Here is a 25727-nt window from a genome sequence, read left to right as displayed (position 1 = left end):
GGAAGAAGGGGAAGGGGTTTGTTTCATTCTATATTCTCTGGGACCATTATTAGTTTTTTAATTAGTCAGAGTTTGACTCCCTTATAGTAATACTTTCTTTAACATTGTTGTAGGCATTATGTGTACTGTTCTTCTGATTCTATATACTGAGTCTGAATTAGTATATGAGGACTATTCTATACCTCTGCCTTAGTAATTACTGAGATCCTGGACTTCTCTACTGAACTGATCAACCAGAGGTGTGAACTAGGTGAAAACAAGGTCTAGAAACCTCTATTGAATCAATCAATAAGAAGCATTTTGATTAGATGTAAAAAAATATTCCTTCAGTGATTTGGAAGGAGTGAAGGTTTGGTGATGAAGCGAGATGGTGCCACATAGGAGTATTGTCATATTGGGAAGATAAAGGAGACATACTGTGGGAAGCTTGCATAAAGCAGCAAACCAGTTTTAGTGGTGAATCAGGAGAGTGCAATTCCAACTAAGCTATTGAGGGATGTGAAGAGAAGAGAAAGTTGGCAGAAGACAGGAAGTTGGAGAGTTTTGGGTGGACTCGAGTGGAGGCAGAAAGGATTAGTGGCACTGAGACAACTAGAGAAGAGAAGTTAACTATTGGCCCTACAGGTGTTTTAGACTCAGGCTGAAGTAAACAGTTGTGGCCATCTTTTCAAAGACCAAATCTCAAAAAAAGACAATCGCTTGTTCTTCAACTTCCTCTTCCTATGCTTGTCTACTAAGAAACAATGTAATATAATATCAGTGTTGTGCTGGTAAATGTTTAAAAATTATTTCTCCAGAAAAATAAATGCATATGACACACCTTTAAATTTACTCTGCATTATCAGTCCTTTCTCTATCACTTCCCTAAGTCTAGGCAATCCATAAAACAATAAATAATGCCCTGATTTGTAGCATTTGCTGATTTCCAAAGTGTTAATAATGCTCACACTGAAAATTTAACAATTGGCTCTCAGGAGTGGCTTAGAACTGGCTCCAGAACATCTTTGCTGACTATCTTTGCTTTTTTTAATAAAAATGTTTTTGATAATTTGAATTTTTGCCTCAACTCTAAAAAGGCTAGGAATTAGTCTGTTTTATGAAATAAAATAAACTTAAAGCAGAGAGCTGAACCACTGCCAAAAGTATTAGGATTTTCCTAAGCAGAGTCTTTGAGTAATTGTGATTATGCTCCTAACTTTTCATTTAATATAAACTTCATACGACAGCAGAAGTAGAAACCAAATGATCTGAGGGGACTAAATAGGCTAAACATATGCTAATTGTTGTAAAAGAGTACAACAAATTAAATCTCCCGATTCAAAGGGGAAATAGAGAAAACGATGGTGACCATTATTACTAACCTGGGTCAAAGTTGCACAAAATCTTTCCAATTTTCTCTGAATTCTTATTGCACAACATTCCATTACATTTATATGCTACTATTGATTCAGCTATTCCATAATCAGTGAGCACCCATATTATTTTCAATTCTTGGTATTCTTTGGGGGGAGGAGTGGCATATTTTAGTGTATGTTGAACCTTTGTTTCTGTCTTTGACTTCAGTGAATTTTATTCTCTGAGACACTCAATGTAAAAAAAAAATCTAGCAGTTATGTAGCTGACCAATATGAATAAAGGAAGGAGATAATGAAGTAGAAATTCTGGTTTATAATAGTGTTATTTTTGGCATTGTAAGGAAAATTGAAAAGACTTAAAAGTATCAGGCAATGTTAGGGCTTATATTATAAAACACAGAAAATTCCAGGTACTCTGTTTGGGAAAGTATAATGGCACCATTCAGAGAGATTCTGAGTGAATAGAGTGTGTATTTGCTCAAGAAAATTATTGATGTATTTGTCATTGTGGCTAGATAAATGAAGTTGATCAAAGAGCAGGTTCTTTCAGAACTTGAGGATAGTTCATTTAGACCAGTGATTCCCAAAGTGGACGCTACCGCCCCCTGGTGGGTGCTGCAGTGATCCAGGGGAGGCGGTGATGGCTACAGGTACATTTATCTTTCCTATTAATTGCTATTAAAATAAAAAAAAATTAATTTCCAGGGGGCTAAGTAATATTTTTTCTGGAAAGGGGGCGGTAGGCCAAAAAAGTTTGGGAACCACTGATTTAGACTAAATGATGTGAATTCATTAAGGTATTATTCTCTTACCAGAGCTTTACTTAATTTGGATAGCAACTTGCTGTTAGCCATATTTTTTCTATTATTTCCAGTGCAAAGACCATTCTCCTTGAAAGAAAAAACAAGTACATTAAGAAATAAGTAGCTCATTGAATCTAATCCAATGTCATTCTTATTATTTGATCCATTTCAAGCAATGGTCCTGTCCTTTTGCCTCCATATAAGTTCTGAGTATCCAACCACTGTTATATAAACTAGTTAGGTCTCCAGAGCTTGGCTACATCAGTATTTTAGGGGTACCATTGAAAGCTTAAGGGTAATTCTTTGACACCACGGGTTTAGGTTCCTCTCTGGTGTCAGTTCCTCCTAAGATTATCAGTTGAGAATTGTTTGGTGAGCTAGCTTTTAGTAGCTTTTCGATAAAGGTATGTACAAAGGTGGAATATAAGAATGGTTGGTACCCCACCCTGCTACAATGGCTGTAACATACTCTCTCACGAGTATATACTGTGTTCAGGGGAAAAGTGGCCTCATGCTTAGAGAATACTTGTAGCAGAGAACCCACAGGTCCTGGTTGCTTGGAGCCTTTCTCTTTCCTTATATATGGGACACTCAAGAAATTCCCTTAAACAGGGTGAATCTGCATCTCAACTCCTGACACAAACACTACCATATTCTGAACTGAGAAAATGTCAAAGGCATCAAGACTTTACCTCTAGAATTTCAGTCCATGGTATTCTATTTATCCTTCCTCATATCCCTTTGAAATTGTCTTTTCCAAACTCTAAGAGAGAGTGATTACTTTCCCACAAAGTTCCTATTCTATCACACAAAAGTCTCTTTCTAGTTGGTAAGAGCCAGATTAAGTACAGAATTTCCCCTTGTTCATACCTCTATCTTTTGAAGGATGGAATTATTAATAGGGCAAATGAAGAAATGAACTCCTCTGCTTTTGACAGAGAGATGGCTCCAGAAGATGTCTAGATAATTGATTTTCTCTTAATGATAAGTATAATCCTTTAGATATTTGAAGATGTCATCTGATTATGTATTCAATATGTCTTATCTTTTCCAAGTGAACCCCCAAATAGTTCCCTTAGCATCCTACTTTATCTTCTGTATAGTCTTTAGATTTTCAATATTCTTCCTAAGATGTAGCACACTAGAAATTCATGTGTTTCCCAACTCCTTATATTCCATAATTTCCTCAATGAAAAAAACTCTATTTGTTGTTGACCCATGGCTAGGTTAGAAATATTTAGGTGTGAGTCTGGTTATACACTAAATATGTTGCCTGAGGATCAGCTGAGCTAAGTTCAGAAGAGATCAGATCCACATCACCTGCAAGAGAATGATTAAAGAGTGATTTTTGGCCACTCTACCTCTCAGTAGCACCGGCTAATAAGTTGGACAGAGGTTTGGAGCTGTGGTGGTGGAAGGACTACCTTTACAACAAAATTTTAGATTCTCATTGTGTTTAAAGTATGGTTGATCTGGTGCCTTTTCTTTTCTTTCCTTTAAAAAATATATGTATATATTAACAAGATCATTGATAAAAGGTCCTATCAGACATAGGTTGTACATTTGAGACATTTTGATGAGATATTTTTTCCTTATAACCATTCTTCCCTGTTCATTATTTTAAAAATGTGTCCAACTGTCTGAAAGTTTTTTTATCACAGCTATTTCAGTAGTAATTTTGTAGTGTATCTGAATTCCATGAGAATTTATAGATATTCACTAGTTTTTTCTTAGTTCATCCCTGCAAAACAATGAACCTTATTAAGGGAAGTACAAAAAAATGGTTTTAAGGGTTCTTTCAGAATTGCACAAAGGAGTTATTAGAGTATATTAGAGACTTTGCTCCTGAGCATCATTAAGTAGGCATTTTGTGAATTGATGAGGACTTTTTAATACTGACATAATTGCAGGCCAATTCTAGTTGTGATTTCAAAGGATTTCATTAAAATTAATTGTAGGTTAAAAGTTTACAATCTAACTCCCATGTTGATTATTCCTTATTTAGGTTAATCAATCTGGATGCATTTTTATTCCCTTATTTGGTAATTCTTTGTTAGGAAGATGAATTCTTTTGAAAACCTTCATTTCAATGGAGGGTCTGTTATGCAATTGTTGATGACCTGCTTTCTGATCATTAAAAAATTTTTTTTTTCTGCTTCTCTAGTTCAGTGCACTGGATTGTGGGGGAAAAAAGTTCTGTATTAGGAATCCTGTGAACTGTGATCCAGAGAATGAATACCACTGTTTCTTTCTCTCCTTTGAGAGACAGAATCATTCAGTGCTGATTGAAATGAGTGGCCCTAATGAAGGCTATTTATCCTTTGCTTTGTCTCATGATCAATGGATGGTAAGTATAGTTCTGTATGCAATTATGAAAGTGGAATGTGAGGAATGGTTTCAAATCAGTAGTTGAGTAGGTTATCCTATAATCTAAGAACTAAAGTATTACCATTGAAAAGGAGGAAAGTTAAGGAATCCTTAAAGTAGATCAGATTCTAAATGAACTAGTTTGTTATTGAGATGTTGGGCAACCATCAGGAGTCCATGATTATGCTTTAGGAAGATGGTGAGGGAAAATGGCATGCTTAATCCAGAGTAAGAGAAAATTCAGTGGAAGACACGATAATTATTTTCAAGGGTTTGAAGGGCAATTTTATGGAAAAGGAGTCGGTCTTCTGCTTGGCCCTAGAAGACAGAATGGAGAGCAATGAATAGAAATGGAAAGAGGCAAATATTATACTTATATAAAGAAAGCCTTACATTTGGAGCTCTCCCAAAGTGAAATGGACTGCCTTTTGGGAAGGAATAGATTCTCCTGCCCCTTTATTGGAAATTTTCAAGGAAAGGAACTAATGAACATTCTTGGTTAGGTACCAGTTGGCCCAGATATCTGCTAAAGTCCCTTCCAATTCAGCCTAGGATTCTGTGAGTATTTAATTTCTGTAATTGTTGCTTGCTCAAGTATGAAAGCAGTAAGTTGTCCTGAAACACACATGTAGGAACTCTTGGATAGTTTCATGGTATCATAAAGTTGGAAAGAATTTTAGGGTTTGTCTATCTGATTGTTTGATTCCATCTGGGAATTCCCTTTATCCTCTCCTCTAATATTATCTACTATTCGGAGTCATCCATTCTCTGTTCCCACATGTTTAATGATGAGGAAGCTCACTAACTTATAATACTGCCCATTCCATTTTTAGGGCAGCAAAGTGGTTCACTGGAGAGATCATTGGGCCTTGAGTTAGGAAGACCGATCTTCATGAGTTCAAATATGGACTCAGGCACTTACTAGTTGTCTGATCCTGGGCAAGTCACTTAATCTTATTTGCCTCATCTGTAAAATGAGCTGGAAAAGGAAATGGGCACCTATTTTTGCCAAGGAAATCAGGTCACAAAGAATACACAACTGAACAACAACAAAAATATTTACAGGATCATCCCATGATTTTCTCTTTATCCTGTTACCTCTTGTTTCTATCTTCATTTCAGATACATATACTTTAAAAATATATTAGCTAGTGAGTTCCGTGTGTATGTGCATGAATTTTTTTTCTGTGTATTGATTCCAAGGCAGAAGAGTGGTAAGGGCTAGGCAATGGGGGTTAAGTGACTTACTCAGAGTTACACAGCTAGGAAATGTTAGAGGCCAGATTTGAACCCTGGACCTCCCATCTCTAGACCTGGCTGTCAATCTACAGATCCATCTATCTATCTCCTCCCATAAATTTGGGTAGCTCCCTCTTTCTCTTCTGAATGTAAATGTTTTCTCTTCAGGTCTTCAGAATTTTATTCTTGAGAGCTTCCTTTTCTTCATGGGCTGATGATCTTTGTGAAACTTTAGGTCATGGCATCCTAGCTATCCTTTTTCTAAACTATTTGAAGTCTCCTGTCCTGAAATCTAGGGTGCATGCCAAAGCATCTCCTATCTTTCTTCTATGAAATTTCTAAAATAGAGGAGTACCTTTCTTACAATGTTCCCTTTACTTCTACTCCTACTTATGGAACAATGTTCCTGTATGTTTAGGTAATTAAAGAAGCAAATTAATTTAAAGAAGTCTATCAAGAGAGTTTTAGAGTAAATGAATGTCTAAAGTTTATAGCTATTATCTAAAAATGGAACTTATCATTAGCAAGTAATTTTAAAGCTATGGTTTGTGCTCTCAAGGTCACTTTTTATAACAAGATTCACCTTTTAGAAAAAGGGGAGATGGAGAGAGGAAAAAGTAAGTACTTTTGATTATGGCCTCACAAACTCATTAAACAGTCCAGTACAAAATACTCTATTGTTCATACACCAGAATTAAAATATCTTCACTTTAATATGACAGTTAGTGCTTCTATTCAACAGCATCAACTCCTGAGTTGTAATAAAGGCCACTTTGAAAAGATTATAAAAACCCACAAAGATCTCTGCAACTCCTACTTTTAATTCTCAGATAATAAACATCCTTAAATTGAGAAAATGGTAGCACTTGCAACAACTTTTTTTTTTTTTTTTTAAACCCTTAACTTCTGTGTATCGGCTCCTTGGTGGAAGAGTGATAAGGGTGGGCAATGGGGGTCAAGTGACTTGCCCAGAGTCACACAGCTGGGAAGTGTCTGAGGCCAGATTTGAACCTAGGACTTCCCGTCTCTAGGCCTGACTCTCAACCCACTGAGCTACCCAGCTGCCCCCGCAACAACTTTTTAATGCAAACAGCATACTACTTTATTTTTTTCTCCAAATATCAAAGCATATTCTAAAATTTGTCAGTTCTTCTTTAGGAAAATGTAATTTTCTCTTTACTTTAAACTTACTGCATTTTAAAATGTCTTTCAGGGTGATGATGATGTTTATATGTGTATTCATGAAGATGAGACTGTGCACATATATCCTTCTTATGTATTTGGACGAAGTCATCCTGTGTTCGATTCTCCGGTAAAAATTGTGGGAAAACTTCCACTATCCTTTCAGCCTTGCTTGTAATTTGGCTAATTTGTACTAGCCTGAAATCACAAAAATTTGGAAGTCCTTTTTAGAGTAGAGAGCTCCGGCCCCCATTCTCCCATCAAAATTATTTAGAAAAGTGTTTTTCAGAATTACAGTTTCTTCAGCCTTGCAAGAGGTTTCCTTTTTTAGGGAAAAGGTCCATCACTTGCTTCTTTGATCTCTGTCTTTGGTAATCAACAACATGAATATTCATTTTACAAATAAATTATTTATTTATTAAAAAGTTCCAACTCTGGTGCCTCTAGCAGAGAAGTGACTCCGGGTTAACAGAAGCCATGACTGGAATGTAAGCTTTGGCAGATCCTACCAAACTTTGAATTTTATTCTCTTGATAGACTCTGTCTGCTCTCTAAAGATGAGCATAACTAAGTAGGAAGAAACATATCACTAGTAGGTTGATAGCCACTGAGAAAAAGTTTTTTTTGACAGTGGAGACTCATGAAACAATGAAACACATACATTTACAGAAAAGAAATTCAATAAACTATGCTATTTGGACCAGATTTCCTCTAAGACTATCCCACATTGGAATATTGTGATAATTATTAGTTATCATTACACCTTTATTTTTGGCAAATCATTGGAAAATGCTGAGAAAAAACTACTGTATATGCTCTGTATGTATTTTTTTGTAGGTTGTCCTTGAAACTATGGCATGGAGGCTGGCTGATGGTGTTATTCAGTGTTCTTTTAGGAGAAATATTAGTCTTCCTGGTTCGAAGAGATTTGATCTGGACCAGAAGTATTACATATTTCTAGCAGATGGAGTCACTAATGATGGTAACTTTACTTAATCTTTGGAAGGCTATTAGATGTGGGCTTGCCTACAGATAATTTGTTAGCATGAATAATTAGGTTTTATATCAAGTTGAACATATTTTGCTGAGTTGAACAGGAGTTCTCAAGCCAGACTCAGTGAACTTTATTTAATATCTTGGTAACTCTGTATTGATATAATTGGTTTCCTTTGTGATCATCTGTATTTTGTCTTATGAGTTCTAAAACATAGACTTCTCTAGATTCCTAAAGAGGTCTCAGACACAAGAGATGAAGATTCCCTGAAGTAGAAGGTGTTCCTTTTAATAGAATGTAAGCTTCTTGAGGATAGGGACTATTTTTCATTTTATCTTTGTATCTCCCAAACTCAGTAAGCACCTGGTACACATTAGGTATTCAATAAATATTAAAAAAAATTAAATTGATAAATTACAGGAAATTTTTATGTAGTATGTGGTGACTGACCTAGAGATAGTCATATAATTATTTGAATATTTTTACCTGCAGGAGCTAGGTATATTGAGAAACATTAGTTCACTATTAAAATTAGCATTTAAAAATTATACAGTGAAATGTCTTAATAGCTATATAAAATAAACTTTAGAGAGATTGATTACTTCATTAGAAAAATAATTCAAGGAGCTTTGTCATATTTTGTTCTCATTCCACAATTTAATTTTTTTAAAATAGAACAATTCATCTACAACATAAAGAAAATAAGTGCATGATAAAGTCTTGAAATAAAGTTTCATGAAGTAAAACATAAAGAAAATAAAAGACTTCTAAGAGGAAAGAATAAAACAGAGTGTGGGAACTTTTATATAACTCATACAAGTCCACATTTATTGGGGAAAGGTCATTTGGAAATGGGAGGGTGTGTGTAGATAAAGAATTAGTCTAATCATTTATTTTTATAAGTCCCTAAGTATTTAACTTGAGAATCAGCCCTAGGTTAAGGAAAAACTAAAAGACAATGTAGAAAATTCATTCAATCTATTTTATGTTTTTAAGAGGATACAATGGACATGTAATTTTTAAAAAACATTAATATTCATTTTTTTAAATGCTTACTATTTTTATTATTATATAACTAGATAACATAAAGGCTTTTACATATAACATGCAATAAGCATAATACATATGTGTTTTTAATTAATAATATTATGAACTAGCATTTATATAGAACCTATTAATTTCCAGGCACTGTGCTAAATGCTCTTTATACTTCATAATACTCTTGGGAGGTAGGTTCTATTGTGCCTTTCAACAAGTGAAGAAACTGAAGCAACAAAAGAATTAGTTGACTTGCCTACAATCACTCCACTTTTAAGTGTCTGAAGCTGGATTTTAACTCATCTGTTCTTTTTTTTTAACATTTATTAATATTCATTTTTAACATGGTTACATGATTCATGCTCTTACTTTCCCCTTCACCCTCCACACTCCCCCCACTCATGGCCGATGCACATTTCCACTGGGTTTATCATGTGTCATTGATCAAGACCTATTTCCAAATTGTTGTTAGTTGCATTGGTATGGTAGTTTTGGACATGTAATTTTAAAAGTGAGTAGGCTGTATTGCATGGAATTGTTTCCCCTAATTAGTAGTAACTCTTGTTTTAGGAGAATTCTAGACTTGAGAATTAGATAGATGCCATAGAAATTATATAACTGGATTTAAGCAAAGCATTTGAAAAAGCTTCTCATAGTATTTCCATATTGTTGAAAGATACCATGAGAAGGCAAGAATTTAGAGGTAGGATAAGTTTAAAGTCTTGTATTTGGTTTCAAAAGTCAGTTTCACAAATCTAAGTAAGGGGAAATGTGGTTAGACAGCTGTTCATGTGAAAAAGATGTGAGAGATTTAGTGGAAGCTTGATATGAATCTGTGATAGGGCAACCAAAAAAGCTAATGCATTTTTAGGATATATTCAAAGATGTGTAATGTTCAGGATAAGGGAGGCGTTAGTCCTGCTGCATTCCGGTCAGACAATATCAAGAGTTCTGTGTTGTATTCTGGAGATCTCATTTTAGGAAAGGCACTAATAAGCTGGAGAGTGTCTAGTGGAGGCATCCAAATGATGAAGGGCCCAACACTGGTGCCACATGAAGAACATTTGAAAAAACTGGCATGGCTTAACTGGGAGAAAAGAAGACATAAGAGGGAGTGAGGCATAAGTGCTATTTTTGTGTTTGAAGGGCTATTACCTGGAAAAGGGGTCAGACATGTTCTATTTGGCCCCAAAGGGCAGAATTAGGAATAGTGGGCAGAAATAATGAATAATTTTGCTCACTATAAAGGAAAAATTTCCTAACACTCATAACTCTTAAAAAGTAGGTCTATTTTACATGGTATCGATTTTTTTCACTTAGTAGAAGCTTTCAAACCAAAGTTATATGTCCACTTGCTCAATATCATATTGAGGAGATTCTTATTAAGTTATAGAAAAGGTTAGTTGGCCCCTGAACTCCTATCCAGCTCGGAAATCTTTTCATTCTCTTTTTTCTGTGAATTGATCTACTTGACCCCAGTGGAAAGAACTAATATGTAGCAGGGAGGTAGATTTAGGGCCAATAGTAAAACAATTGTTCTGACAGCTTAGAAGGAGAATGGCACTTAGAAAGTCATTTATACTGCAACTGAAGGCATGCAGGTGAAAACTGGATAATTTACTTGTTGAGGATGTAATAGAGCAGCAGCTTGCTTTGAGGTATGGGTTGGATTAGTTGATCTCAAACTTCTAATTTTGAGATACTATAAAAATATAGTTCTGTTACTGCTTTTCTCATCTTCCTTATCTGACATTTCCAATTTCTGGGTGAATAAGGACCTTGGATTTGTAATATATGTTTATCCTTTTCACAAATCACTGTCACATGTAATATTTCATTTAATAAATTATTTTTTTATATATATTTAACTCAAAAACACTTGAATATCTTTTTATGTACAAGGCATTGTGCTACAGGCTGGGAATATAAGACCAAAACCAAATAACCTCTGGTCTCTAGGAATTTACAGGGGAAAAGATATAGTTAGTATTAGTTTTTTACATTACATTTGATCTTTATAGCAACCTTATGAGATAGGAATTATAGGTGATATATCATCTGTAATGCAGTATAGTAGTGAATAGAGAACTAGCCATAGAATCAGGAAGAACTAGGTTCAAGTTCTGCTTCTGACGTGTACTGACTGACTGGATGTGTGATTCTAGGCAAGTGACTTGATGTCTTAGTCCTCTAGGTAATTCTTTAAGATTGGGAGATGCAGAGAAGGTATTAACCTCTACTGGTAGAGGGTATTCCTTCATCTTGGCATATCCAATTTTTATACTTAGATTGTTCTACTTTGCAGATCAGGAACCTGAGGCTTGGAGAAGTTAAGTGATTTGCTTATTTCCATACAACTACTAAATGTCAGAGGCCAGATTTAAACTTGGATCTCTTGTTTTTCCAAGGCTACCATCTTTTCTCTTCCTTTTCATTCTCTCTGATACTTCTTTAGTTCAGGTCTTTGTCATTTACTCTTAGATAAGTATAACAGATGCTTTAGGGATTTCAGACTCAGTTTCTTCAACTTTCAATTCATTCTTCATGCTGCTGTCAGATTAATCTTAAAATCTGTTTTCATCACGAACTCCTCTGCTTAAAAATGTCCAGTGCCTCCTTACTGGTTTCTTATTACAAGTCCAAACTTGTTTTTCTGAAACTCAAAGCTCTTTATAACCTGGCCTTCAATTCCATTTTCTTCATTGGACCCATCTATTCCTGCTAATCTTATCTCTTCTAAACGCTAATATTTTATGATAACTCCTATTTATTTCTATATTGGATCCTAATATTTTTAGGTTTTGTGATTTTGTGATTGTGAATAGTCCCATCACTGACTCAAAATGCAACTCATCTCTGCCTTGGGCTTGGAGAATTTCTGTGACCAGACTAATTGAGTGAACCTCCCTGACCTGGTTTGGCTTCTCTGAATAATAAAAGCTTCCCTGAAGACATATACAAAATTCAGTACATAAATGTTCTCTGTCTTCTTGTGGATTTTCTATCCCACAGTATATCTTTTTTTTTTAAATCCTTACCTTCTGTCTTAGAATCAATACTGTGTATTGGTTCCAAGGCAGAAGAAGGATAAAGGCTGGGCAATGGGGGTAAGTGACTTGCCCAAGGTCACATAGCTAGAAAGCGTCTGAGGCTAGATTTGAACCCAGAATCTGCCATCTCTAGGCTTGGTGTCAATCCCCTGGGTCACTTAGCTACTCTCCATCCCATAATATAAGTCTTATTCCATCAATGTATTCTTATCCTGTGTAACCATTGTCTTCTTTCCATAAATGTTCTGCAAAAAATCTGCCCAATGTGACGGGGACTGGCTTCTAGGTCTTTTAATGTTGTCAGTATTTAAATGGTATGCAGGCTGTCTAGCTGTTATCCTAGCTCTTTCTTCTCTCCTTTTCCTGTTATATATTAATTTGAGATACTCTGTGCCACTTTTTGTGTGCTAATTTGTCATCGGTTTCATGATGAATCTTTTCATTGATCTTCATGTGATACTTGCTTACTAATTATTTCTTTTATTGGAAGAAACTAATTACTCATGCTGCTTCTTTCTCCCAACTCTGGATATGGAATCATCATTTCCCTCTCTGTCTCTGTCTCTGTCTCTGTCTCTGTCTCTGTCTCTGTCTCTGTCTATCTGAGTCCTTCTCATATTTCAAGGCTCAATTCCAGGCTTACTTTATCCAATAGATCTTTCTTGATGAATAGCCCAAAATGGTCTCCTTTCCCCCTCTCTCACCCAAGCCTTTTATAAAACTTTTATTGTTTAATACAACTTATTTTATTACTTGCTTGGTTTCATTGTCTCCTTTTTTTTGCTTTTATATTTTTGTTTTCCCAACATGATTGTCTACTTATTTTTACTGCACAGGGCTGTCGTGAATGTTAAATGAGAAAAAAAAAATTCATTAAAGCTCTTAGCTCAATGTCTGGAACATAGTAGGCATTAGAGAAATGCTTATTTCTTTCTCCCACCCTCCTCATCTCATACCCTTTCAGTGCCTATCCTGGCAGGATTCATAGAATTGGGTGCTAGATAAGTATGATTTGGATGAATGAATAGAAAATTAAGAGATAAAGTTTCTGACCATTTGAGAAACCAATCAAGCTATTGGTTTCCAGTTTTTATTTAATTCTCTGTTTATTGGAAATAACTGTGTTTCTTATATGAACCTCTTTTTTTAGGTCAGATTCATAAGCATTCACAGCAACCTCTGATTACCAGTGAAAAGCATGATGTGACTGCCCATCCAAAGAATATAGGAGGCTCCCGATCTCCACTCCTCCTGAAGTTTCATGGCAAGTGTAGTGTTTTCTTCCTTCCTTTTCCCCTCTCAAACCTTTACTTTCTATTTTAGAGTTGATCCTAAATATTGGTTCCAAGGAAGAAGAGTGGTAAGGGCTAGGCAATTGGGAATAAGTGACTAATACAGTTTCTAATATAGTTATGAAACCTCTGAAGTCAGATTTGAACCCTACCAATTTCAAGACTAGCTCTCTATCTGCAGACCCACCTAGCTGCCCTGAAAATATGGTTTCATGGCCATTTTATGGGATGAAGTTTTTTAAAAATTTGTTTATTCTATTGTTTATTATAATATATAATTTCACTCATTTCTATTTTATGGCTTACTTGGATAAACATGTTGTCTTACTAGCCATGATTGTATTTTTTTTGGAAAATTTTATTTAATTAATTAATTTAGAACATTTTCCCATGGTTGCAGGATTCACATTCTTTCCCTCCCCTTCCTCCCCCCCTCCCCTACCCAACACATAATTCCACTGGATTTTACATGTGTCATTGATTTCCATATTATTGATATTTGCACTAGGGTGATAGTTTAGAGTCTATATGGGATGAAGTTTTTTGATGAAGATTAAATGTTGACTTAGCGTGTGGTTTATGTAATTTAGCTGCCAACAAATGATATTTCTGAGTATTGGAACATGACAGATAGCATCGGCCATCTCATTGCTAGGTAATATTTGTTAGAAACTGGAGAAACATTCAATATGACATCTTTTCCTGATAAACAAAAATAACTTTATTATATTGCTTTCTACATTGATGATCAATTAATTTCTTTTGGGAAAAAATGACCTCTTGTTTCCTATAACTAATTAGAGTGACTTTTATTTTGAGGATGCTGCCCTGCTCTAGGACAAAATAAAATGCCTGTCAATCAGTTTATGTGGCCAGCCCCATGATGGGTACCATTCTGAAAAAGGGAGAGGGGATTAGGTTAGAAAAAGAAGGGCTAACATTTGTTTCCTCAGTATAACTAGATATTCTTACTAGGGTTTTTTTTAGGAGTACATACACTGCTTCCATAAAATATAGGCTTTTTTAACATTGAATAATAGATTTAACACTCTATCTTGTCCTTCTCTATTCTTTCCCTTCTTTCAAACTATCTTTCATATAAATGATGCTATTAAACTATCAGTTTTTTTCATATTATTCCTCTCCATATTCTCTTCATTCCAGCCAAATTGGACTATTCACCCTATCTTTCATGAATGCCTTTCTTGAACTTTCTTACGACAGACATTGCCTTTCTTACGCTATTCTGTACACCCGGAATTCTACCTTTATTCTATTCTTTGCCTTTGAACTTCTGCTCATCTTTAAAAATCCAATTCAAATGCCACTTCCTCTAGGAAGGTTTCTATAGTCAACTCCAACAATATGGTGACCCTTTCTCATCTTTAAGCCTTGAATGACTCTTTTATGCTTTTCTGATGTACTTACCATGCATTTTTCTACATTTTAGTTATTTGTATATGTGCCACATATCCCTACTTGTGTTATGATTAATATTAATATAGATGGATATGTTTAAAAGTATTAATAGTTTATTTAAAGCCATATTGGCCATACTGGTAATTAAGAAGGCCATGCACCTGCTAAGATCTAATTCAAATTGCCTGCCATTACCTTCCGCCCACCTGGCTGCTTCCTAGGAAAGAGAGAATGTCTCAATCAAGTTCTCTCTATTTAAGCTTCTCTTTATGTTGGCTCACATCACCACGTAAGAAGGAAGCCCGTTGAATCATGGGAAATGTAGTTTTCAAGTCCCCTAAACATCCATAGGAAGTTTATGTCATATATTTAAATATTAAAGCTTAATGAACCCCAAATTTCCACTAACACACTTGACAGTGGTATTGATGTAAAATTATCAAAACCTCATATCTTTTCCAGAATCCATATGTAATAGACAATAAATGTTTGTTAAATTTTTCTTTTCTTTTCTTTATATTTAAACCCTTACCTTTCATCTTGGAATCAATACTGAGAATTGGTTCCAAAGACAGAAGAGTGGTAAGGGTTAGGCAATGGGGGTTAAGTGACTTGCCCAGGGTCACATAGCTAGGAAGTATCTGAAGCCAGATTTGAACCTAGGACCTCTTGTGTGTAGGCCTGGCTCTCAATCCACTGAGCTACCCTACTGTCCCCCAAATTTTTCAAAGTATTGTTTCAATTGACATATTATGCTTTTATGTCACCTAGATTTTCTCTCTGCTTCTCTTCTTCCCCACTCACCATTCCTTATTACAAAGTTTTTTTTAAAAAGAAAAAGATGAATAGATAAAAAATTCAGCAAAACCAATTAATGTACTGAAATAATCTGATGTTATATATAATATTCCACATCTGTGGAAAATATCCCTATTTTCAAGTACAGACATTCTTTATAATTTCCCAACATTATTTACAGAGCTTTAATTTAAATTTATTAGTTCTTATTTTCAAAGTTCATTCACAGAACCATAAACATAAACTTAAAAATAATTCCATGACTTATAATTTGCTTTTGCTTTGATCATGGCTCCAGTTTAAAGAATATGCTCAGAAATGGTGCTTCCTTTCCTCATTATTCTGGAAAGGTGTGGGTCAGTCCAAAGTAATCATTGGAAAATATGGTTTGTAAAATTGGTGTTTTCTTTTCCTCTTTTTTAAAAAATGATGTTCACACTGATATTAATTGAGTTTTTTTCCTGTTCTTTTATTTGTCCTGAATCTTTGGTTTAAAAATTAAGAGCTAGTTTAGGAAGGAATCACAATGTCATACATTGAGCAATGTGTCTTCTCTCTGGCAGGTGCATTCATGTTTGTGGCCTGGATGACAACTGGGAGCATTGGTGTGCTGGTTGCCCGATTCTTCAAACCTGTGTGGCCCAAAGCCTTCCTGTTTGGTGAGGCAGCCTGGTTTCAGGTAGGCAGGAAGGAGTACTCTAGTAAGAGCTGTGAAATTAGTTTAGCGTTAGGAAAAAAACCCATATATTATTTTCTTGGAGCTCCCTTTTGAGCTTATGCTGAGTGAATATTAGTTGAAAGAAAAAGGGACATTTAGCTTGAGAAAAGGATACCAGTAGTGACATGAGACTGTTGTTCTAGTATTTGAAGCTTTGACACTTGGAAGAGGGCTCACACTTATTCTCCTTGGGCTCAGAAGTCAGAACTAGCAGCTCAGTTGGAGTAGGAGTAAGGAGGCAAAGAGTCAGATTTAGATTTAATAAAAGGAATGGCTTCCTAACAATTCTTTGGAAGTTGAATGGGTTGGCTTTCCTTACTGGAAGCCTGTAAGCATTTTTTTAGCTGTGAACTTCATGGCTAGTGGGTAGCCTGCCATCTTTGAAATTCTGCGAGTCAGACTATTTTAATTGTTTCTAATATTATCTGGGACCTGAGGTTATAGGAGTGAGCACTGGGTGCTCAAATGTGAGTGAAATTGGATCGGAAGGAATTCAAGTCACCAAATCAATGGCCTTTTTTCAGTTCTCATCTTTGACCTGTCTGCAGCATTTGAGTTCAATGAACATTTACTGAAAGTTGGCTATGTGCAAAAGATGCAAAGGATAAAATGATACAAAGATAAAGATGAAACAGTTCTTGTCTTCAAGGAGTATACATTCTTATAGAAGCACACAGCACTAACTTTCTCCTCTAAATTTATTCCTCTACCTTACTATTTATTTCCCTGGTCCCACTATTTATCCTGTCTCCCATGTTTGAAAACTTGGTATCATCCTTGACTCTTCCATTACCCTCATATTTCACATTTAAGGGGTCACCAAGTCCTTCCTATTTCACTTATCAAATGAAATAATACTCGTGAGGTGGTTAGCAAAGTACCTAGCACATAGTAGGTCTAAATAAATGCCAATTCCCTTCTTTCCCTCTTTTTACAATACTTCTTTTCTGCTCATTCTCTTGCCACCCTATTATAGGCCCTCATTTCCATTTCCCTAGAAATACTTCAGTTGCCTCCTAATGGGTCTTCCTGTTTTTACTCTATCCTTTCTTAAACCTTCCTTTCTATCTTTGCAAGAAGAACCTTCTTTATTATAGAACTGGATATCAATATCTCTGCTTAGAAATAAAAGATCTCTGTTGCTTATTGAGCAAACTTTAAAATCCTTAACTTGGCATTCAAGGCATATGTCATTGGGCTCCAGTGATACTTTCCTAGCTTTATTTTATAAAACTCTTCTCCACAAAGTTTAGGCTGTAGCCAAAGTAGACCAATCTTGGACCCCTGAAAGATGCTCTGTACTCTATCACATCCATGCCTTCACATGCAATGCTCCTTATGCCTATAATGCCCTCTTTTTTCAAAGTCTGAATCCTTATACAACCCTTAGAACTTTACTAAAATGCCACCCTTTAAATATGAAATTGTCATGATTTCCCCCCTTGGGCCTCACATAACCTTTTTTAAAAATACTTTTCCATAATGAATGTTCAATTAAGAAAAATTTACAGAATCATAGAGTTTAAGAATTGGAAGGGATGTTAGCAACTGCCTGGTTCAACGCATAACTGAAAAAGAATCCCAGTAATTTTTTTAATGATTTATAAAATTTATCATCATAATAATTGAACTAGATGATCTCTAAGTCCCCTCCCAGCTCTGACATCCAATGATACTGTTATTGTGAGCATAACCTACCTCAAGGACAAAGACTATATTTTTTTTATTTTACTCCCTCTCTAACATCCTGTGCAGGGCTCTCAGTACTCAGTAAAAATTTATTACTGAAATAATTCTCTTTATTGTGTAAAGGATAGGAAGTCATTCATTCAGTCTTTGCCTGAAGACCTTCAAGTATGTGTGGGGTCAACAGTAGCTCCATAGGCAGCCCATTATAAGTCCCATTACTCTTAGTTTTGCTTTCTGGGGTCAAATAGTACAAGCCTAATCCCTCTTACACATGATCATTCCTGAAGTACTTGAAGACAGCTCTCATTCCTCATCTTCATTTTTTTCTTTTCTATATTGACCACTCCCAGTTCCTTCAAATGATCCTTATATTGCATGGAGTCAAGAGATACTTCAGCCGTGTAGTTGCTATCCTCTGGACACTCTCCAGTTATCAGAGCCCTTCCTAAAATGTGGTGCTCAGAAAAGAAATATAAAACCACCCATGGGGTCTGGCCAGGGTAGAGTATAGACCGACCAATTACTTACCTAATCCTGGAAGGCATACCTCTTCTAAGGCAGCCCAAGATCACATTAACTCTAACCAGATTCTTTTCCACATATTTTGGTTCATTGTAATTATTTTTGCTCTTTTGCCAGCTTTCAGTGGACCTTTTTATAGCCTTGTAAGCCTATATTACCTATCTAACCTAAATTCTTTTTCCTCACTCATAAAACTTTGCTATTCTAACAAGGCTTATGTATACCTTGTTTCCTCCTCATTTATGCTATTTCCTTTTACCTAGAATATCTTCATTTATCCTTTTCACCTCTTCAAATCTTAAACTTTCTTTAAGGATCTGCTCACACTCACTTTTTTCATTAAATAGCTTTTCCATGACCTTTATATTCTTTATACCAGGGACATTTTTTACTTCTGCTGTCAAATGAACTCCAACCCACATGCATATCCTAGCCCAAGCTCTTCATGGATCAACATTATCCATTACTTGGAAAGCTCTTTACATAGTTCATTATTTTTATCCTTCTAGGTACATCGGATTCTCATGCTCTGTACCTCTGGTCTCACCATGGTTGGCTTTGTACTTCCTTTCATATATAGAAAAGGCTGGAGTCAGGTAAGCCAAGTCAAGTCAACATGTATTTTTTTTAAGCATTTATGTGCCAAGCACTATACTTTCTGGGAATACAAATAGAAGTAGAAAGACAACTCCTGTCCTCAAGGAGTTTACATTCTGATAGAGAATTTAATACTTAAAGGGAAACTGAAAAGGGAAGAAAGGAAGGGAAAGAAATAAATCTACCTAAGATGTAGGACACAAACTGACATTTGCTATCTGGATAATTGATGGCAAATCACTTAAACTGACTGTCAGGTTCCTTTTTTGCAAATGAGGATATTAATAATTACATTACCTAAAACTTTCTGGGGCTGTGTAATTAAAAAGTCTGAAAACTTTAAAGTGCTATGTCAATTGCTATTACAAACATTTTTACTTGAATAATTGAAGAATTTTATTAACCTTTATTAACAAGGATGGTGGCCAGAGGGTAGGCAGCATGGCAAAGAGATGGCCTATGCTGGTGCCCCCATCATCAATATCTCTGCTCCATCAAAGTATCAAAAAAAGTTTATGGAAAAGAAGTCAGAAGATTTGAAAAATTTTAGTGTTCAGTGTCAAAGCAAAAGTCCTCATTATTTTGAATTAGAGTATAAGACCTGTAAACCAGTGGATGTCATCTAGGGTGATGGAGAAATGATACTCTAAATTTCCTTTTCAAAGAGGATTGTGGATCAGGAAGACAAACTATTTCCTCCATAACTGGGTTCCATGAGTTTTTGTGGCATGACATGAAAAGTATGTCTTATTAGTGGGAAGATGGAGCACTGGATAGAGTGGAAAGAGCATTGGGCTCGGAGTCAGGAAAACCAGAGTTCAAATGGGAACTCAGATGCTTACTTGTTGTGATCCTGGACAAGTCACTTACTCCACTAGAGAAGGAAATGTCAAACCACTCCAGTGCCTTTGCCAAGAAAATTCCATGGACTGTATGGTCCATGGGGTCATAAAGAGTCAGACATGACTGAATATCAATAACAATATGTGCTTTTAGTAACAAGTCTTAGGGAAATGTGTTCTACCACCATATTCCAGTTCTAAATAATAAAAACCAAAGGTTGAATTGCTATAATTGACTGTCTTGTCCTATACCAGGCATTTGTTGGTTTTAGTGCAATGATTCATTATACAGAAGAATCTTGTGATTACTCTGGCTTTAGGGTTAAGAACAATAAATAGTTTATAAGCTATTGTTATGCTAAACAAGATGCATGTCATTCATGGAGTATAGTTATGAATTCATTTGAAATGTGGCATGGAAATGCAAAAGCCTTCTTTTAGAATGTCTCAAGCATATAGTTAGAACTATATCAAGGATAGAATGATTTTGTCTTTGGGTATTAGAGGTTATACAACATTTGCAGTCAGTCAGCTGTAGCAATAGCAGACATTAGTAGCTAGTTCATAAGTGTAAGTAGAGTAATTAGTGTTTTAGTTTGCTTCTGACTGAACCCTGTCACTAGTTACTGGCATCAAACCAAGGGTTGTCATTTCTCAAGCCATTGACTTGAGCATCCATTGTTGTTTCCTTTGTTAAGTACTGATTTCATTTACCACTTCATACTGATTAGTTTTTGCAAAGGGTCATTACTTTTTATTTTATTTTATTTTTATGATTCATTCATTCATTTGTTTATTTTTTAAAACCATTACCTTCCATCTTGGAACCAATACAGAGTATTGGTTCCAAGGCAGAAGAATGGTAAGGGCTAGGCAATGGGGGTCAAGTGACTTGCCCAGGGTCACACAGCTAGGAAGTGTCTGAGGTCAGATTTGAACCTAGACCTGGCTCTCAATCCACTGAGCCACCCAGTTGCCCCAGGGCATTACTTTTTGAAGATATGGCAAACACAACATTTTCCTTAATACCTTGGGGACCCATTCTTAGCCCAGTTCTTAAAGAACACTGGAAAGAGGTCTTGTCTTTCCATCTTGTCTGATTCTTCATGACCCCATTTGGAGTTTTCTTGGCAAAGAAACTGGAGTGGTTTGGCATTTCCTTCTCTAGCTCATTTTTTTTTAGATGAAGAAACTGAGGCAAACAGAGTTAAGTGATCTGCCAGTATCACATAGCTAATCAGTGTGTGAGCTCAATTTTGAACTCAGGAAGATGAGTCTTCCTGACTCCAAGTTCACCAGATTCACATCCTGATGAGACTCACTACAAGATGAATCTCTAAACTTCTTGGGTCTGGGTCGAAACATCATTTCTTAGGGTCACTCTTTGCTCCTTGGGACACTGATGCTGTGTTGGCTGCAAACTCAGACTCTGAAACATCCTCCTGACCTTTTGAAACTCACAAGGTTAAAGACTCCAATCCAGGAGTATGTTGCTTAATATTTAACCACCAGGGTTTTTGAAAAAAAAATATATATATATATATATATATTGAGCTTTTAAGCTCAATCTTTGTTATTAAAACTTCCTTAAATCTAGGCAGTTAACAAAACAATAAATTAATCTCACAATGAAAATTTAATTTAATAATGGACTGTTAGTAAGTCTGTTAGAGCTGGCTTCAGCACGCCCTTCTCCAACCTTTGTTACCTAAAACAGAAGGCCAAGGGCTGAAGCTCTTTCACAGGACCACATATACTTAGAACAGAGAAGGTCCTAAGACTTCTCCTTTTATAACAATGCCACTGACCAGATATTGTGAGGGAAGGAATCATCTAGACAACCTGGGGGCACTGAGGTGAAGAGACTGAGGCAAAGAGACCTCTTGAAAACACCTCCCATTCCAGGTACATAATCAGTCAAAAAAGGCTCCTCCTAACCACTGGATTAGTAGACCAGAACCAGTTTCAGAACGACTTTCTAGTCTTCCCATGATGGTGACTCTGCTGACAGCAGCCACCTCAACCTCTAAAGCAGGGGGATTTGCATGGCAGAGCAAGTTGATAGGGTGTGAGCATTTACCCAACTCCCATTAGTATATTAGTTAAAATAGGAAATTACCATATAAAAGCACTTGTTCTTTCTTCTCTCCAGTAATAGCCTGCTCAGCAGTGGTCTTGCACCACTCCTGTTGGACTCTTCTCTCCATACTCTCTCCTGCCCCTTCAGTGGTATCTGTCTGTCCTTCACGTAATTGGATCTTCATTCATCTTTCCCCAAATGTGGTTTGTGGGCTTTCCACTAAGTGCAAAAACTCCTAATTACAAATCTGTATACTATAGTCTAGTTGGTTTATAGCAGAATTGAAAGAACATTGAATATGGAGTCAGAGAACCTGAACTCAGGCCCTATCTACTAGGAGAAATGAGACTTGAACTTGGGTCTTCTTCTAGCTCTTTTCAGTATGTTCTACCCGACCAAGCTGACTTGTGAGGAGTCAGGGAGAACAAATTGCACAATGTAACAAGCCCCCAAGAATTGTTTCTCAATCCCAATGATCAGTGCCTGGAACATAGTGAGTAGTTAAACATGCTATTCATTCGTTCAGTCATTCTTAGGTCAGACATGCTCTGTTAAGCCTTAGCTTAAGGTTTTACATGAAGTCATGTAGCAACCTGTTTTAGTCCATCTGTCTGAGGTTTTAAACAGACAGACCCCAAATCAATCAAACGGAGATGCCACTCTATTAGCAGAGCAGCTGCTGGGAAAAGTTCACTTGTCCTTGAAAACTGAGATCAGGTCAGAGATGCATTCTAAGAAGGGGGTTGTGGATGTCAAATACCAGCACCTAGACAAATGGGAAAGGAGAGTGGCTTGGTGCCAATGGGCTCTTTGGGAATTTATTGTATAGGAATATTTTTGGGGGGGATTTCTAGAAGCAAATTGGAACATTTTTCCAATTGGAACAAGGGCGGGCATTTTTATGCTAAAATCCTTGGATAACCTAAGAGTGACCCATAGAATTTTTTTCGTATTGGATTTTAATTGCAAGGGGACATCGTGGACTGTGCTCATGATGGCTCTCTATTTAGGCAGCAGGCTATCATCCATACCTTGGTTGTGTTGTGATGATGTTAGCAGTTCTTCAGCCACTTCTAGCAATTTTCAGGCCACCATCTCATGATTCAAGGTATGATGCTTCCATTGACTGTTTTCTGAATGTAAAGGCCATTAGCTAGCAAAATACTTTAGAGAGGAGAGCAGATCATTGAGGGAGGGTTGGTGGCATCTTGATCTAGGAAGGCTTCTTGGAAGAGGCAGAACTTAGCTCAGGCTCCATGAATGGTGGCACCTAAGAAACATGTACACATGATATGTGCATACATGTCTGTGGTGCTGGTGGTAATGGTGGGGAACAATTTTTGTTACTTCTAGAATCATTTTCTCCCAAACACCAGAGAATATAGCTGTGCTAGTGGATTTTGATTGCATAATCAAATAAAAGATTTTTCCCCACAAACATTTTTAAAATGATATTAAACAATAACACAACCAATAAAACTTGCATTGTAGCTACTTACATGAAAATCAGTTGATCACAATACAGAAAATATTGTTACAGTCATCCATCTATATTCCTCAGTGTTCCATCAGGGTTTTTGATGCATCATTTTCTTCTACTTTGCCTCTCACATGACATCATTCTTATATGGGCATTCTATTATTCTGATTTTCCTTGTTTCCCTCCTGCCCCCACTTTGTTTTATTTCATAAAGGTCTTTCCAGACTTTTTTATATTCAAGGCAGCTAGGTAACCGTGGATAGAGTGATGACTGTGTCAGGCACTTGTGCTAAGTACTAGGGGTACAAAAAGAGGCAAAAGATAGCCTTTACTTCCAAGGAGATTACAATCTAATATGGGCAGGGCAGGGGAAGAAATTATATATTTTACACATTTAGTAGCTGTGTGACTTCTCTATGAGACTCATTTTCCTCCTTTGTAGAATGATGTTAGGACTTGATAGCCTCTAAGATCCCCTTTGTTTTTAAATCTATGATTCTATGATATATTATAATATTCCATTGCATTAAGTACCATGATTTATTTAACCATCCCCTTACTATTAGACAGAGTTTGATTCCATTTTTTAAAATTAAAAATAATGCCATAAATTTGATATCTTTAGCAATAATACAAAAAAAGTTTGCTATTTACCCACCAATGGGATCATTGGGTAAATAGCAAACTTAAAAAAATAGGGGTGACCTTACACTTTATAAAATCCAGCAGCAAATTTGATCCACCTCAAACTGTTTTTAAAAATTAGAGCTTTTAGATACTAAATAGCTTAGATAATAGATAGCAAAAAGGTTTAGATAGTACAAACATTTTAGATGTTACAGATATTAAATTCCTAGATAGAAAATTTGTATATTTTTTTTCAAAAATTTAATTGTTTAAATAAATTATTGTTTAATTGTTAAATGTTAATTGTCAAGACTATAGGATATTTCTTTCTTTGTTAGACGGCAGATATTTAATTGGACTCATTGGGGGACTGGCACTGCTGCTAGGATACTAGCAGGTAAGGAATTATGATGCTTTTTGTCATTGTTAATTGCTGCTTGTTTATATACCCAATTGCAGGTTGGCTTTAGTGATTTGTGGATATGTTAGCAATTGACATAATTGGTTTTTAAGAAGAGAGTAACAAGGAAATCCAGAAAGTACTTAGTAAGATGGCTATTTCAGTCCTGCCTTCCACCACCCCGCCTAAGTCACAAAATGATTCTTTGTCCCTAATAAAGAACTCCCATAGCAATTACTTGTTTAATTCATTAATTTCTACATACTACTTTGAATTATATTAATTTATGAATATATCAGTTTCCCTCTGCTTGATCATAAACTCCTTAGTAGTAGGGACCATATATTTTACTCATCTTTGAATATCCCATAGTGTCTTTTGTTCATTTATTAAGCACCTATTATATGTAGAGAAGCATGCTGCTAGTTGTTGGAGAAGAACTTTAGCTGACATGGTCTTTACCCTTGTGGAAGTGTCTGGTGAAACCTATGGACCACTTCTCAGAAAGCTTTTAAATGCATAAAATAAAACATATAGGATTACATACTAATTACAACAGTTATCCAAATATTAAAACCATTTATAGATCCCTCTGAAATCCATCTGTGGACCTCTTAGGGGTGTATAGACTCAAAGTTCTTAACCTGATTTAATTTCTCCCTGCATTCCCTAGGTTGTTTCCAGCATAGCTATAGATTTTAGGTCAAGGTTTTCCTCAGATCGGCTTATTCAAAATATTCCATTTTAAAGTTTTACCTTTTTAGTTTTTAATAGGGTAAATGCTACCACATTCTAATTATTGTTCTCAAGTTCTCAGTGGGTAAAAGCATTTGGCCAGCAATGCCTCCTCCCATCCAGCCTAAAGATGTAGAGTCTGGGAGAGGGGAAAAGGAATCATGACAGCTATTTTCAAGTATGAGCAGAGATGTCACATGAATTACACCTCTTTTTTATTCTAGAGGGCAGAACTAGGAGCTGGAAGTTGCAAAGAGACAAATTTAATCTAAATATAAGGAAAAGTTTCCTCACTATCCAAAAGTCCAATGTATTCTTTGGGGATATTTCAGTATCCTCTTGACAGGAAGTCTTTAAGCAGAGGATTGATGACCATTTGTTAGACATGTAGTGAGAATTCTCTCTCTCTCTCTCTCTCTCTCTCTCTCTCTCTCTCTCTCTCTCTCTCTCTCTCTCTCTCTCTCCTCTTCTCTTCTCTTCTCTTCTCTTCTCTTCTCTTC

At 36.0% G+C, this 25727-nt stretch overlaps 1 protein-coding gene across 1 annotated transcript in view; it reads left to right on the top strand.

Annotated features, from left to right (window-relative positions):
• LOC123247084 (ferric-chelate reductase 1-like) overlaps positions 1 to 25727 on the top strand; it is a 38456-nt gene that overhangs the window by 6577 nt on the left and 6152 nt on the right. Inside the window, exons 5-12 of the mRNA XM_044675881.1 lie at positions 4323 to 4505; positions 6978 to 7076; positions 7784 to 7928; positions 13179 to 13292; positions 16101 to 16216; positions 18976 to 19062; positions 22996 to 23093; positions 24431 to 24489. Of these exons, the coding sequence (XP_044531816.1) occupies positions 4323 to 4505; positions 6978 to 7076; positions 7784 to 7928; positions 13179 to 13292; positions 16101 to 16216; positions 18976 to 19062; positions 22996 to 23093; positions 24431 to 24489 (901 nt within the window). The remainder of the gene's footprint in view (positions 1 to 4322; positions 4506 to 6977; positions 7077 to 7783; positions 7929 to 13178; positions 13293 to 16100; positions 16217 to 18975; positions 19063 to 22995; positions 23094 to 24430; positions 24490 to 25727) is intronic.

The sequence above is a fragment of the Gracilinanus agilis genome, chromosome 4 (assembly GCF_016433145.1).
Source record: "Gracilinanus agilis isolate LMUSP501 chromosome 4, AgileGrace, whole genome shotgun sequence".
NCBI lineage: Eukaryota > Metazoa > Chordata > Mammalia > Didelphimorphia > Didelphidae > Gracilinanus > Gracilinanus agilis.
The sequence above is the reverse complement of the archived record's forward strand: the minus strand, read 5'-3'. Positions and strand labels throughout refer to the sequence as shown.